The sequence below is a fragment of the Leopardus geoffroyi genome, chromosome C1 (genome assembly GCF_018350155.1).
Source record: "Leopardus geoffroyi isolate Oge1 chromosome C1, O.geoffroyi_Oge1_pat1.0, whole genome shotgun sequence".
Taxonomy (NCBI): Eukaryota; Metazoa; Chordata; class Mammalia; order Carnivora; family Felidae; genus Leopardus; species Leopardus geoffroyi.
The window spans coordinates 161,897,569-161,914,469 of record NC_059328.1 but is presented as its reverse complement, the minus strand read 5'-3'; the positions used below and the strand labels follow the sequence as shown (position 1 = coordinate 161,914,469).

Sequence of the window (16,901 nt, the reverse complement as noted above, 5' to 3'; positions counted from 1 at the left end):
TACTTTTCCTTCTATACTCTCCAGAAACTCACCAGTCAGCTTAAAGTTGACATTCAAACATCTCCTGTTAATGAAATCATGTGGCAGATCTATTGGTGTGTTCTGAGTAACTTATTACAATGAAGTCCCGTTCCAAATGACCCACATTCCCACTGACTTACACAGACATTGCACAGTCACATGTCCAGCCCAGGACAGCACTCTTCCCAGGAGTGCGTCAGGCCCGATGTGACTTCAGGGTCCATCCAATTCGCTGTTTGGAAGCAGCACTGGTTTCTTCTCAACACAGGACACAATAAAAGTGATCACAGGAAACGTCCCCGCGACTGGATCGGCCACTGCTCTAGGCATCCCACCAGGAAACAGCATCACTGCCGTAAAGCTGTGTTAAATTGCTGTATCCCCCTCTGTAGGTGTTGGCTTTTTGCATTTCCTTGGGCAACAAAAGATGAGAAATGAACTCACCACACCATAGGAATACGTGTCACAAGTTTCAGACACAGGGAGACTCTGGATAACTTCTGGGGCCATCCATGGGAAAGTTCCAACCAAGGACATGTGTGTTGTATGGTTATGGAACCGAGAGGCACCAAAATCGCATATCTGAGAAGAGAGAAACAAGTATCAACCTTCTGCTACTGATGAATAAAAGAATTATCAGCCACAAAAACCTACATCTGAAGTTTAGAAATACTTTTGAAGAAAATTAAAAGAAACAGTCCTACCTTCAATACCCCATCAGCAGCTATAACAACTAAAAAAAAAGAAAGAAAAATTATGATAATCATCTAATTTGAGTCATCTTATACTGAAAGAAAAAACTGCCATAAATTTCTATCTTCCATATGGCATGTGAAAGGTAAAACTGAAGTATTTACTACATTGAAGATTTTGCAAAAAGCTGACATTAAAACAAAACCAAAAAACGAATTCCTTGAGGTGCTGATTAAAAGGGTTTTCAAAACATTTGTTTAAATCAAATGTCATACTGTCCAGTAAACAGGGCATGCATTAATAGTTGTAGAGAGAACCAAACTTTTTACTTGGGTTCTGCCACTAGACTGCCAGCATGATATTGAGGAAGGCATCAGCACTATCACTTCATGGTATATAGTTTTTGCTCTCAACTGAAGAGTAATTTTCTTATAGGCAGGGACAAAATTCATTCATTCACTCTTTCACACATTCATTCACTTAACAAATATTTGCCGAGCACCTACTATGGGCAAGGCCACGTACTATGTTCTGGAAGAGGAAGATGAGCAAGACTGGCTTGTCTCTGTGGAGCTTACACTCTAATGGGAGAGACCCTGAAACCATGATCTATAATCAAGTGGGATGACACCTGAAACTAATATAATACCATATGTTAATCACGCTGGAGTTAAAATTTTTAATTTAAAATGTCTATAATTAAGTGGGATAAATTCTATGATGAGAGATACACAGAGACTGCCTCAGAACCAAAGAGCAGGGATATCTACGTCTCAGGAAGTCGGAGAGAAGTTTTTGGAAGAAATGGTGCTTACACGAAGACCTGCAGAACAAGCTGGGATTAAGCAGACAGAGGAGCGCCGCAGGGGGAAAGCACATTCTTAGAAAAAAGAGCCTTGCAGAAGGTCAGGAGCAGAGGGAAAGACACGCAGCTTTGGAAGGCAGGGGCCTGGTCTGGAAGAGTCTTTGTGAGACGTGGAAGGCCACTGAACAATTTTAACCAGAGAACTGAAATGGTCAAATGTGCAGAGGGGAGAGCATATGAGAGAACAGAACTGGAGGCAAGGAGATCACTGTGCACACAAGCAGTTGTAGGATGCCTGTACAAAGGCCGCGGCATACCACAGGAGAGACGTGGACCGAGTCAAGGCACATTTAGGAGGCAGAATCAGCTGGGCTTAAATGATGAGACGCAGGGCGGGGAGGAAGGACTCAAGGATGAAATCAAATAAAGAGGCAATACAGTACAATGGTTACAACAGGAGCTCTGCACTCAAACTGTCCCTTTTTATCTCATTTCTAGGTTAGGCAATTGGTACTGCCATTCACAGAGAAAGGCAATAAGTTTTTAGTGGGTAGAGAGATGAAAAGATCAACGTGAACACAATACATGTTCGAGTCATACGAATATCTGTGCAGCCACTCCCAAAAAGCAGACAGACATGTGATTCTGAGGCTGAGGTCTGTTAAGAGCATTAATACACAGATGGGACTTTTATGGCAGTGAGTGAATAAGAGCATAAGAGGCAAGGAGGCCCAAGGCAGACCTTGAAGAACTGTTCTGGTATTTCTTTTGTCAGCCACACAGAGCCCTCAACATGGTAGCTGATCAATGCTTACTAGCTGTTACTAATGACCTTGATAAGTGGGAAAAATACTCTTTGCATGAGATAGCCTAAGGATAAATGTGATATCATATACAAGCTATAAGTTTAAAAAATATATATATACACACATATACATATACATATACATACATATATATATATATAGTTAAATGCCACATTCAGTTACTCTTTAAAATACCTCTATTACTTTTTTCTCATAAGATTAGCAAGTGCTTAATTAAAAAAAAACAAAATTATAAAAAGGTATAACAGAAGATAAAAGAGTCTTGTTATTCCCTGTTTCAGAAAAAAATTGCTAAAACTTAGGTCAATATTGTTGCAATGTGTATGTTATTTTCCCATCAAATAACTGCAAAAATTGTGACTGGTGAAAATCAGGACAGTCTCCGTTATTAGTTTCAAACCCAAAATTTAATCACTGTCATCTCATGATATGTTCAGGATATACTGATAAAGCAGATTAAAAAAAAATAGAAGTCAAATAACTTGTTAGCATGAAATTCTGAGCATGAACTAAAAATCTACGGGCGTAAGACTCTGATATGTCCTACTGGATTGAAATGATTTCCTAACAACTTCCTGTTAGCCAACTCCTCTCAAAAGCGCTTAGCTCTAGGAAGTTTGTCTGTGAGGAGCCAAAGGATAAGAGGATAAGAGATGACCTAGACAAAGGAAAGAACAGTCAGGGTCAAGCCTGGGGTACAACCCGGACTACTGATGAGTGGCGGCTGCCAAGAACTTCCTTTTCTCCACTGCAACAACCCTCACAGTCCTGGAGTCCCAACAAGGGCATCTGGCCCATCCCCGGCGTCTCTTCCTCCAACTACCCATTGCAAGGATCGCCTTTGTAGCATATACCCATTTTAACTACAGTGATTTAAAGATTTTAAAAAATTAAATAGTTCTCCCTACTTAGAAGAATCATTTGGAAAGCATGGAAATAATTAAAGCATAGAAATGGATTGATAGCAAGATTTTTTCTTTTCAGTAACAAGCTCTAATGTTTACTTCAGCTGGTGTGGGCCAGCTAAATAATCCCACTCCCTGCCTTTATCCATTAGCTTCCGAGTGATGTAACAGAAGAAGCATTCTGTTACTTAAAGGTAATAATATCTAATCCTGCCAGTCATTTTTAAACGCGCACTTTCTCTTTTTTATATTTATTTTTTTATTTTTCAGAGAGAGTCGGGGAGGGGCAGAGGGAGAGAGAGAATCTCAAGCAGCTCCTTATTGAATGTAAAGCCCGACACGGGGCTCCATCCCACAACCCTGGGATCATGACCTCAGCTGAAATCAAGAGTCTGATGCTCAACCGGCTGAACCATCCAGGTACCCCTACTCACTTTCTAAATTATAAAATATAGGATCATAAATAAACTTTGAAGAGTACAGAAGAAAAGAAGAAAAAGAAAGCCTTTGCTTTCCAAACTCTGAAATGTGTTGATCATTTTTGGGCACTACTCCAGGTAATATGACGAACATCAAAAGTTTACACCAAATAATTCAGAAATAACAAGAACAAAACTCAAAGCTGCTAGTACAGAGAACCATCTAAAAATAGAAGACTAGAAGTGTATGACTACATGCTTTGATCCAGCAACATCTCTTTTAGAAAATTATTCTAGGGAAATAATTAAGGATGTGTTGAAAATTTTTGCTGAGAAGTATCAAGCTCAACATTTTCTATCATAGAAAAAAATGTAAACAACCCCAAATGTCCACATTCTGTGCTATTCATACAATAGAATACTATGCAGCTTCTTAAAATAAAATAAAGAATTTTGATATTTACAAACACTGGAAAGATTTTCATGGTATCAGTGACGGGTTAAAACATCAGGGTACAAAAGATCTGAAAAGCATGAGCCTATCTCTATAGCAAGGTGCATGGATTTCATAATAAAATAGGTAAATAAAAACATATGGCTACATTACCATTTCTTGACTTGAGATCTCTGTGAATCACTTTGACAGGAGCCTCCATATGTAAATAGTGCATTCCTTTTCGTACAAGAAGAAAGGCCCATTAATATCATTTTTCATCACTGCATCAGTATTAGCTATTTTCAAACATCAGTATGTCATATTTTTGCAGAGGATTCAACAGCAGAAACTAAATTCATGTGTTCTGTTCTTACATGATTGATAGAGACAGGGTATATCTACATTAGGAAAATTTGTATGCTAAGGCAAGTTTATGTGCTCTAGTCTCTTAGAAGTTGGAATTTGATTGTGGGTAAAGCCAGCTTCTTACAATACCTAATAAGGAAACCTTAATTTTCTGGAGTCTGCACAAAAATAGCACAGTTACAACCGGAAGAAGCGTTCCAATGACTAAGGTATTCCACTACCAGTTGCCTTCTAAATCAGCCAAAGTTCTGACCCAGGTTTTCAGTTTTCATCTGGATTTCTGCAGCTTGATTTATTTTCTCAGTACTCACTCTAATAAGCCCCTGGGAGTGCTGGTGGGGTACGGGTGGGGAGAACTGGTTTGATTCATTAGTTGTGGTTGATAAAAGATTTTATGATCCTCAGATACAGAAACTTACAGGAGTTGCAAAATATTTTATTCTTTTTACAAGGATGACTCTTCAGGATAATCTATATTTAAATGCACTCCAAAATTCTCTCCAACATATTTAGAATGTAAATCAAGTTACTTCAGTAAACTGAATGTATATATAAAAAGTATAGTTTTATTATTTTGAATAAAAAATTATACATTACTGTTTTAAATCAGACTTTAAAAGATATATACTTCACAGTTATCCTCTTGGTAGTGACTCTTATGTAGTATTTATGTACTATCTACCTTCTTAGAATAAAGAATAACATTTTCTATTGAAATATAGTATTTCCTTTCCCTTTTCTTCACAAATTGTCTTCTAAGTAATGGATGAAACAGCTTCCCCACCACCACAATCAAACAAGCTCCTTTTGTTAATGAATTATCCATTTACACATAATAAGCAGGCTTTGGTTCTGAGTATATAGAAAATTTCAATTTTATTAAGGCTAATTTTTAAAGTAATCTATTATTTTTCTATCATTCTGATTGTTAAATATTGAAGAGTCATCCAAGAACAAAGAATATTTAAAAACTTAAACTCCTGCATTATATAGATATTACTGAAAAGATTCAGGGTGACAGAAGTCTCAGTAATTTAAGCGATCTTACACAAGACAGAGCTAGAATACAGGAGAGTGTTCTTCTAACATGACATTCTACATATTACAAACTAAAAATTCAATAGCTACCATTTGGATAACTTTTAATCATTTTTAGGACTGGATGTCATACCTCTTTCTTGCTTTAAGAACCAAATTCAGGTAGAATCTGTTTAATTACAATTAGAGGCAGGGCTAGATAGTTTTTATACCTGCTGACAAGTAATGATTTCAAAACACAACACAAAAGCTTTAAATATAGGCATTTTCTTCCTTATGGCAGATATTTTGAGAAAAAATATTATAAATTGTGTATAATGTATAACATACATTTACAGGATATTCAGTGTGTATAAACATAGCAGTAATCACAATCATATAAAATTCTCTTTAATTTGTTTTTACAGAGCCATCCATACTTCTGCCTTATTTTTATTACGAACAATGAAAAAGGCTGAAAAACGCCATTATCAGTTTTAAGATTTGGGTTCCCAAAGAAGTGACTGGTGTCATCTGGGGGAGATTTGGAATCAGGGAGGACCATTACCAGACTGGATCCAGATTCACCTGTTTTTAATCGTTCCCTTGACACACTGGTGAGTGACCTACAGCAGTTCAGACCTACTTGCTGGTCCACCCTCCATTTCCCTTCCCACTGAGAGAGAAGAGAGGCTTTTTTTTTTTTTTTTTTTTTTGCTTTTTGGCTTTGAGGAGGTATTCTGTCAGCAGTAATGTTAAGCAATGCCTACTTCAAAATGCATGAATCAACTCTTATTTGAATAGAACTATTCATTCTTTGATTTCTCAACATCTTGTTGCTTTGATGTCTTCGATCGTGGTCAAACTGAAAGATACATGGCTGAATTTGAAACGGAATCAATAAAAACCAAGGGTTCCTTTCACTCTCCAAGTTCTGTGCAGAGCTTTACCAGACAGAGCTGAAGTCATTCTGAAAGCACTGATTTCTTCTTCCTTTTATAGGCCATTTTAAATATTAAGCATTACTTGGGACTATAAATAAACAAGTTTCTTCTCTGCCTCATTCTTCTCACCTGAGGCCAAACACGTTAGAACTTGCCTTTTAGAGCAATTCGCCAGCCATGAAAACGTGATGTCATTACTCTGCAGTCTGGCATGCAGTCCCCGTCTACTCATTCCCTCCATCCCTACTCTGTCCCTGGAGTTCCAGTCTACTACTTAATTAGCCCTGCTCTTTCTCTTCTTTGTCCTTCTGACACCCAGTGCCAGCCGTCTTGAGAAACCCCAGCGATGACTGAGCTGATCTGGAGCCAAGGGACTTGCCCCTCAGACAAGGACTGTGCAGGGAAAGGGCCGGAGGGAAGAGGTTCACAGGCTGAGGGCCAGGGAAGCTGAAGTGGCACGTGCACAGCAGGAAGCGGAGTGACTGATGTCAGTTGATTTGTTTGCTGTCTACCCATCCTAAGTGCCATTAAGTAATAACATGGGTGTAATTGGCTGAGCACCCTAAACGCAAATGTCTGTAAGGTGAAGTGCTTTAAGCCAGAGACTGCCTGCATATGCATTTACATTTATGGGAGTGTGTTTCCACAATGCTTCCGGTGGTTCTCCGAAATAGCACACCACCCTGCTTACAAACAGGTGGTTCCCGTGTACTAGTGACACATACAGGAGTGACTATGATGTTACAGGAAAATGTCTTTAAGAATGCCAAAATTTAAGGCTGATTTTGAAATGCCTGATGCATGAATACACAATTAAGTTAATTAACATAGCCAAAGCCTTAGGCACACCATCCTAAACACAGAGCTTGTTATTCTTATAAGGTAATGAAGTATGGTTCAGCAGCAGCATTTTGCATGAAATTAAAAAAAACTTTTTTTTTTTCACTTTCCCTATTTGAAGAATTTGGCAGGTGTTGATGAAACTTAAAACTGACAAGATAATTCCCCAAAGGAAAGACTATTACTTTTGGAAGTCACTGTGTGACTTCCCAGTGAAATCAAAGTATGAGTTGCTCTCCTTACTGGGTGCTAAATATCCTTTTATTTGCTTTGTAAAGAGATGCTTATAGAGCTTAGACTAGCGAGATGCAAAGAAGTGAAGTGCCTGGGTAAAATCTGGACACCCTTACTTTCTAGGGGTTGCTAGAATACAAGTGTAACTATCAGCACTCATTATTTAGATTAAGTTGTTTCCAAAGCAACTTTGACAGTTATAAATAAAACTCAGAGACCTTCAGTTAGGAAAATGGAAAAGAAAAGATAAAAATAAACGGAATTTAAATTGCTTTAGAAAGCATTAGTCTATGCAGGAATTTATGAGGGAAAAAGAACTGGGCACCTTGTTTAGGGGTTTTGGGTATTAAAAATATTTCATTTCCAAGGATGACTTCCAAGTTTACATTAAATATAAAATAAAATCTGAATTGCTTTCACATGGCAGGACAAATAAAACTTTTTTTTGAAAGTGGTTACTATTTTTAGCATATTATTATGTACACAAAATGAGCAGAACTAATCCCACAATAAATCACGTTTTCTGGATACTAAGTCTGAGTGGAGTCTTGCAGAACAACAGAATTATGATCTTTCCATTTAATGTGTTGATCAAGCAAGCTGGTCAATTACAATGTCACAAAATGTGGCAAAAATGGCTGCCCTGGAGCCACGGATTTTGTTAGGACTTGGTTTTAGGGAAAGAAATAAAGTAAAGAGAGAAAAAGAATGCAGGAGTGGAAAGGCAGGGACTTAAAATATCTATACAAAAGGGGGGGGAGGGAGAGAGGGAGGGAGGAGAGAGAGAGAGGGAGGGAGGGAGGTAGGGAGAGAGAGACACACAAACCAAAAATCCTGACTGTTAACTATAGAGAACAAAAAGATGGCTGCTGGGGTGGGGGGGGGCGGTGATGGGTGAAACAGGTGAAGAGGATTAAGGAGTGCACTTGTCCTGATGAGCACTGAGTAATGTAGAGAATTGTCGAATCACTATATTGTACACCTGAAGTGAATGTAACACTGTATGTTAAATAACTATACTTGAATTAAAATATGAAATACAATGAAAATATCTGTACAGAAAGTTGCAGAACTCCTGGTACTTTTAGTCTGAAAAAGAAACATCTAAAGACACAGAAGAACAAATCTTCTGCCTTAAGTCACCACATCAAGATGGGAAAACGTGCCCCACCAATTCTGTGAGAACACAGGAAGCTTCGTTACCTTTGGCTACATCAGTGGCCCAGGTCATAATGTGATCCATGTCCATCTCCTCACTTCTGTTACTATTAATGTAATCATAGAGTGATCCCAGAGAAGCATATTCTAGTTTCAAAGGAAAGACAAGCATATAATTAAAATCCAGGTGCATTTCAGAAATAAGACTGTGTACCCATGAAAGGATTTAACAAAGGACATTAAAAGCACATAAGGACCGTTCCATGCTGAGGTTTCTTAAAGTTAATACCATCCTGAAAAGAAATTTGTCAAAGACAAGACCACTGACAGAACGAATACTAGAACTTCAACTGAGGCCGAAATCAAACGTCACTTGGATGGAGCTGAGAAACACAAAGAGGTGTTGGAAGAATGGATCTGAAACAAAGGCAGGCGTGTGTGTAGGTACTTCTTTTAACAACTGTCATTCTTATGAGAGAGAGAGAGAGGAAAATTAAATTCATAAGAGCATCTGTGTGACAAGGTAAACAAATCAATCCCTGTTGCATCAGGATTTAGAAGAGCCCTCAAAATTTAAGCACACACACAAAAACCTTTGAGATATAAAAATGGCTTTGAGATACAAATTACCTACCATGAAGTTCGCCTACTGTATGTGTACAATTGTGATTTTCGGTAAATTGACAGAGCTGGGCAACCACCACCCAATCCAATGTTAGAACCTTTCCACCACTCCAAGGGGCTCCCTTGTGCCCCTTTGCAGTTAAGCTCCGCTCTCAGCCCCAGCCCTACATACGGTCTGATTTCTTGCTCTACAAATATACCCTTTCTGCACATTTCATATAAATGGAACCATACAACATGTGGCCTTTTGTGTCTGACTTTTTTCTCTTAACATGATTCTGAGGCTCATTCATGCTGTACTCTATTCCTTTTTATTGTTGAATAATAACAATCCATTGTGTGGATCTACCACAATTATTTTTATTCATTCACCAGTTAATAGATATTTGGGCTATTCCTGATTTTTGGCTATTATGAATAGTGTCCTATCAACATTTGTGTACATGCCTTTGTAAGGAAATATGTTTTCATTTCTCTTGGGTAGATTCCTAGAAGAGGAATTGCTGGGGTATATAGTAAGTTTATGTTCAACTTTTTAAAAAACTATCAAACTGCTTTCCAAAGAGGCCGTATCATTTTATACTCCCACTAGCACTCTATGAGGGTTTCAGTTTCTCCACATCCTTGTCAACACTTGGTATTGTCTGTGTTTTTAATTATAGCCATTTTAGTATATAATTCCAGTGGCATCTCATATTGTTAACTGCATCTTCCCAGTGACTAATAAAGTTGAACATCTTTTCAAGTGCCTATTAGCCCCTAGTATATGTTCTTAGGCAAAATGTCTATTTGAATAGTTTTCCTGCTTTAAAATTAGGTTTATTAATATTGAATTTTAGGAGTCCCTTGTTTATTCTGGAAGCAAGTCCTTTATGAGATTTATGATTTTAAATATCTTCTCCGAGTCTGTAACTTGTCTTTTCATTCCCTTAACAGCATCTTTCAAAGACCAAAAATTCTTAATTTTGATGAAGTCAAATATATCATTTTTCTCTTTCATGGATTGTGCTTTTGGTCTCATATCTCAGAACTCTGCCTAACCCAAAAGTATATAGATTTTCTCCTGTTTTTCTTCTGAGAGTTCTACAGTTTTAGCTCTTCCACTTAGGTCTACCACCCATTTTGGGTTCATTTTTGTGTGTGGTTTGAGGGGAGGATTTAAGATAATTTTTTTTGCATGTGGACTTCTAACTGTCCTGGCACAATTTGTTGAAAAGACTACCTTTAATTTTTTTTTTTTTTATGTTTGTTTATTTTTGAAGGAGAGAGATACAGAGCGTGAGCAGGGAGGGGCAGAGAGAGAGAGGGAGACACAGAATCCAAAGCAGGCTCCAGGCTCTGAGCTGTCAGCAGAGTCAGACGTGGGGCTCGAACTTACAAACCGCAAGATCATGACCTGAGGTGAAGTCAGACGCTTAACCGACTGAGCCACCCAGGCGTCCTGAAGAGACTATCTTTTACCCATTGTCTTGGCACCTTTGTTGAAAATAAATTAACAGGGGCGCCTGGGTGGCGCAGTCGGTTAAGCGTCCGACTTCAGCCAGGTCACGATCTCGCGGTCCGTGAGTTCGAGCCCCGCGTCGGGCTCTGGGCTGATGGCTCAGAGCCTGGAGCCTGTTTCCGATTCTGTGTCTCCCTCTCTCTCTGCCCCTCCCCCGTTCATGCTCTGTCTCTCTCTGTCCCAAAAATAAATAAACTTTAAAAAAAAAAAAAAAAAAAAAAAAAAAAAGAAAATAAATTAACAATCAATGTAGGATTTTTTCCCCTAAATTCTTAATTTTGTTACATTGGCTATATGCCTATCCTTGTGCTGATACTACATCTATTCTTGTGCTATACTGCTGATTACTACAGACTTACAGTAAGTATTGATATGACATAGTCTAAGTCTTCAACCTTAGTTCTTTAAAACTCTAGGTCTTTTGCATTTCTTATGTGAATTTTAGAATCACCTTGTAATGTCTTATTTAAAAAAATTTGCTGGGATTTAGATATGAATCATTTTTGAAGTCATAAAATCAATTTGGGGGGCACGTGGGTGGCTCAGTTGGTTAAGTGTCCAACTTTGGGTTCAGCTCATGATCTCACAGTTCTTGAGTTCTAGCCAGGCTCTGCGCTGACAGCTCAGAGCCTGGAGCCTGCTTCAGATTCTGTGTCTCCCTCTCTCTCTGCCCCTCCCCTGCTCACGCTCTCTCTCTCAAAAATTAATAAACATTAAAAAATTTTTAATAATAAATCAATTTGGGGGAGAATTGCCATCTTGACAATAATGAGTCTTCCAAACTATGAACATGTAATATTTCTTCTCCATATTATTTAGATCTATAGTTTCTCTCAGCAATATTTTATACTTTTCATGGTAAAAATCTTATACTTCTTTACTAAATTTATCCTCAACTATTTTATTCTTTTTGATACTGTGAATGAAATTATTTCTTTTTTCTTTTTAAGATTTTATTTTTAAGCAATCTCTACACCCAACGTAGGGGTCAAACTTACAACCCGAAGATCAAGAGTTGTATGCTCTAACCAACTGAGCCAGCCAGGCACCCTGAACTAAATTGTTTCTTAATTTCATTTTTAGACTGTTCATTCTCGATATATAGAAATACAACTGATTTTTTTACATTAATCTTGGATCCTTGTGACCTTGCTTATGAGCTTTGGTAGATTTTGTGGATTCCTTGGGATTTTCTACACACAGGATCATGTCATATGAGACACTTTTACTTCTTCCTTTCCAGTATAGACTCCTTTTATTTTTCTTATCTAATTGTACTGGCTAGAACCTCCAGTATAATGCTGAATAGATGTGGCAAGAGTGGAACCTCACTACCCTGTCCCCAGTCTTACGAAAAGAGCATTCAATTTTGTAATTGCCTTACATTAATTGATTTCAGATGTTAAACTGTGCATTAATTACATTAATTGATTTCACATGTTAAACCAACTGTGCATTTTGGGGATAAATTCCATTTGGTATATAATGGTATATAATTCTTTTTATAGGTGGCTGGATTCAGTTTGCTAATACAGATCTTCCTTGACTTACAATGGGGTTACATCTCAATAAGCCCATCATAAACTGAAAATATGGTTAAGCTGAAAATGCATTTAGTACACCTAACCTACCAAACATCAATGCTTAGCCTAGCTCACCTTAAACATGCTCAGAACACTTAGATTACCCTATAGCTGGCCAAAATTATCTAACACAGAGCCTATTTTATAATAAAGAGTTGAATATCTCATGTAATTTATTGAATACTGTACTGAAAGTGAAATGCAGAATGGTTCTATGGGCAAAGAATGCTTGTAGGTGTAGTGGTTGTTCACCCTTGTGATCTTGTATCTGAGCTCTGGTTCACTGCCACTGTTGCCCAGCATCACAACCGAGTACCGTACCACATACCACTGGCTCAAGAAAAGATCAAAATTCAAAATGTGAAGTACTGTTTCTGCTGAATGCATATTGCTTTTGTACCACTGTAAAGTCAAAAAATTGTAACTTTGGGGCGCCTGGGTGGCGCAGTCGGTTAAGTGTCCGACTTCAGCCAGGTCACGATCTCGCGGTCCGTGAGTTCGAGCCCCGCGTCGGGCTCTGGGCTGATGGCTCAGAGCCTGGAGCCTGTTTCCGATTCTGTGTCTCCCTCTCTCTCTGCCCCTCCCCTGTTCATGCTCTGTCTCTCTCTGTCCCAAAAATAAATAAACGTTGAAAAAAAAATTAAAAAAAAAATTGTAACTTTGAACCATTGTAAGTTGGGGACCTTCTGTACGCAGTTAAGAATTTTTGCATCTATGTCCATGAGGGATACTGATCTATAGTTTTCTTATTGTGTTTTTGTCTGGCTTTGGTATTGGGATAATACTGGCATTACGGAATGAGTTAGTAAGTGTTCCTTCTTCCTCTATTTTCTGAAACAGTATGGGAAGGATTTGTGTTATTTTTTTTTTTTAATTTTTTTTTTTTCAACGTTTATTTATTCTTGGGACAGAGAGAGACAGAGCATGAACGGGGGAGGGGCAGAGAGAGAGGGAGACACAGAATCGGAAACAGGCTCCAGGCTCTGAGCCATCAGCCCAGAGCCTGACGCGGGGCTCGAACTCACGGACCACAAGATCGTGACCTGGCTGAAGTCGGACGCCCAACCGACTGCACCACCCAGGCGCCCCCGGATTTGTGTTATTTTTTATATAAACATTTGATAGAATACACCATTAAAATCATTTGGGTTTGGGCTTTTCCTTATGGAAACATTTTAAATTACTAATTCTAATTTCTTTGTTATAGGTCTGTTTAGATTTTCTGTTTCCTCTTGAGTCCATTTTGATAACTTGTATCTTTATAGGAATTTATTATATCTAAATTACCAAATTTGTTGCCATAAAGTTGGTCAACTTCAAGTTTCTGTCGAGGCCATAGTACTATCCTCTCCTTCATTTCTGATTTTGCTAATATGTACATTCTCCCTTTTCTCTTGGTCAATGTAGCTACTGGTTTGTCAGTTTCACTGATCTTTTCAAAGACCAAATTTGTAGTTTCATTGATTCTACTCTATTATTTTTCTGTTTTCTATTTTATCATGTTCTGCTCTCATCTTTATTACTTCCTTTCTTTGGCTTATTTTGGGTTTATTTGGTTCCTTTTTGTCGTTTCTTAAGATTGAAGTTTAGATGATCAATTTTGGGCTTTTTTTGACTTAGGTGTTTAAAGCTATAAATTTCCCTCTAAGTATTACTTTACCTGCCTCCTATGATTTTGTTATGTTGCATTTTTCATTTACTCTGTCCAAAATATTTTAAAGTCCATTGTGATTTCCTCTTTGACTCACTGAGTATTTAGAAGTGTGTTGTTTAATTTCCAAATAGTTGGGGTTTTTTCAGATTTCTTTCTTGTGTTGATTTCTAACTTAATTCTACTGTAGTGGAGAACATAAATTGCATTATTACAATCCTTTTAGATGTATCGAGATTTATTTCATAGCCTCACTTATGCTGTATCCCGGAGAATGTTCCACGTGTACTTAAAAAGAATGTGTATTTTTTGTTAAGTGGTGTGTTCTATGTATGGTGACTTAGATAGAATTGATGGAGAGTGTTTGTCAAGTCTTCTAGATCCTTGCTATTTTCCGTCTAGCTGTCCTATAAATTATTAAGAGTAGGGTAGTGAAATCAAATATTGCTGAATTGCCTATTTATCCTTTACATTTTGTCAGTTTTTGCTTCTTGTACTTTGTGGACCTGTTGTTAGGTGTGTATACATTTCAGGTGCTCTATCTTTCTAGTGGGATGATCCTTTTATCATTATGAAATGACCCTATTCATCTCTATTTCTTCTCTTAAGTCTATTTTGTCTGAAATTAATGTAGTTACTCCAATTCTCTCATGGTTAGTGTTTGCATGATAGGTCTTTTTCCATCCATTTACTTTCAACGTTTCTGTGTCTTTGAATCTAAAATGTGTCTCTTGTAGAGGCGCCTGAGTGGCTCAGTCAAACATCCAGCTCTCAACTTTGGCACAGGTTGTGATCTCATGGTCGTGAGATCAAGCCCTGCATTGGGACCCATGCTGAGTGCAGAACCTGCTTGGGATTTTCTCTCTCCCTCTCTCTCTGCACCAACCCCTGCTCATGCTTTCTCTCTCTTTCAAATAAACATTAAAAAATAAAATAAAATGTGTCTCTTATAGACAGCATATTGTTGGATCTTGCTCTTTTAAATCCAGTCTGACAATCTCTGTCTTTTGACTAGAAAGTTTAGACCATTCACACTTAATGTAATTATTGATATGGCTGGATTTGATTTTGCCATATTGTTTTTTACATGTCTCCCATCCTTCTCAGTCATCTTCTCTTCCTTTACTGCCCTCTTCTATGTTAATATTTTTTATTTATAATTCCTCAGTTGATTTTTTCCCTATATTTCACGAGTGGACTTTCTTCATGGTAGCTAAAGGGAATATAAAATACATCTTAATTTAGCACAACCTATTTCAACACTAAATTCTAGTAAAATAAACTGTTCTCTAATACAGCTCCATTCCCTCCCTCATTTTTATACTATTACTGTAAAATATATCTATATTTTTTAAGTAAGCAAAACAGCAAAAAAATAATTTTTTAATTATTGCTTCATGCAACTTTATGTTTTTAAGGATGTTACAAGAAGAAATAAGAACAAATACACACATGGAGTGTTTTAGAGTAACCCACATATTTATCATTTCCAGTGCCCTTTATTTCTCCTTGAATTACTATCTGTTGTCATTTTCTTTTAGCCTGAAGGACTTCTTTTAGTATTTCTTGTATGGCAGAACCAATAACAAATTCTCTCATCCTTTATTCAAGCACATCTTTGCTTTGTTTTCATTTTTATTTTTTACTTATTTTTTTAAATGTTTATTTATTTTTGAGATAGAGAGAGACAGTGTGAGCAGGGGAGGGGCAGAGAGAGAGGAAGACACAGAAGCAGAAGTAGGCTCCAGGCTCTGAGCTGTTAGCACAGAGCCTGATGCGAGGCTTGAACTCACGAACCGTGAGATCATGAACTGAGCCAAAGTCGGACACTCAACTGACTGAGCCACCCAGGTGCCCCATCTTTGTTTTCATTTTTAAAGGATAATTTTTGCTGGATGTAATTTTTTCTTTCAGCATTTTAAATGTCTACTGTTTCTGGCCTTTATTGTTGTAGATGAGAAGTTGCCATTAATCTTATTGTTATTCCCTTAGAGGTGAGAAGTTGTTTTTATTTACTACTTCCAAGGGTTTCACTTTGCCTTTAACAATCTAGTTTGTGTCTAGGTATGGGTTCTTTTGAATCTATCCTACTTAGAGTTCACTGAGCTTCTCCAGTACATAGGTGAATGCGTTTTATCAAATTCAGTTTTTCTGGCCATTATTTCTTCAACTATTTTTCTGTTTTTTTCCATTTTCTACTCCTCTTCTCTTTCTGCTACTATTACACATTAGTACACCTGATGTCGTCCATAGGTCTCTGAGGTTCTGTTCATCCTTACACAAATTTTTTCTCTTTTTCATACTGGACAGTTTCTATTGGCCCAGTTTTAAGTTCACTGATTTTTTTTCTTTGCTATCTCAAATGTGCTATTCAGTCACTGTACATTATTTTTCATTTTAATTATGGTCCTTTTCAATCCAGACTTTACATGGGGTCCTATTAAAAAAAATTCTATTTACTTAATGAGATTCTTTGTTGTTTGATTCACTGTTTTAATTTTAATTCTTTAAATAGTTTCCTTTAGTTCTCTGAACATACTGATCCTTTGAAATCTTTGTATGTTAAATCCAAAATCTTAGAATACTTAGAAACTACTTCCATTCATGGCCTTTCTTCCTGAATATAGATCAAATATTTCTGTCTCTTTATAAGTCTAGTTACTTTTCTTAAAATTTGGACAGTTTAAATTTTTTTTTTTTTCAACGTTTATTTATTTTTGGGACAGAGAGAGACAGAGCATGAATGGGGGAGGGGCAGAGAGAGAGGGAGACACAGAATCGGAAACAGGCTCCAGGCTCTGAGCCATCAGTCCAGAGCCTGACGCGGGGCTCGAACTCACGGACCGCGAGATCGTGACCTGGCTGAAGTCGGACGCT

General features: G+C 37.5%; 1 protein-coding gene across 8 annotated transcripts in view; it reads right to left on the bottom strand.

The window, feature by feature from the left end:
• The window catches only part of MAP3K20 (mitogen-activated protein kinase kinase kinase 20), a 188,151-nt gene that overhangs the window by 74,507 nt on the left and 96,743 nt on the right, over nt 1-16,901 (bottom strand). For all 8 annotated transcript variants that reach the window (XM_045480232.1, XM_045480227.1, XM_045480225.1 and 5 more), the window contains exons 4-7: nt 8,711-8,812; nt 4,278-4,343; nt 726-754; nt 466-603 (exon numbers count right to left, since the gene is read on the bottom strand). In XM_045480232.1, coding sequence (XP_045336188.1) covers nt 466-603; nt 726-754; nt 4,278-4,343; nt 8,711-8,812 — 335 coding nt within the window. The remainder of the gene's footprint in view (nt 1-465; nt 604-725; nt 755-4,277; nt 4,344-8,710; nt 8,813-16,901) is intronic.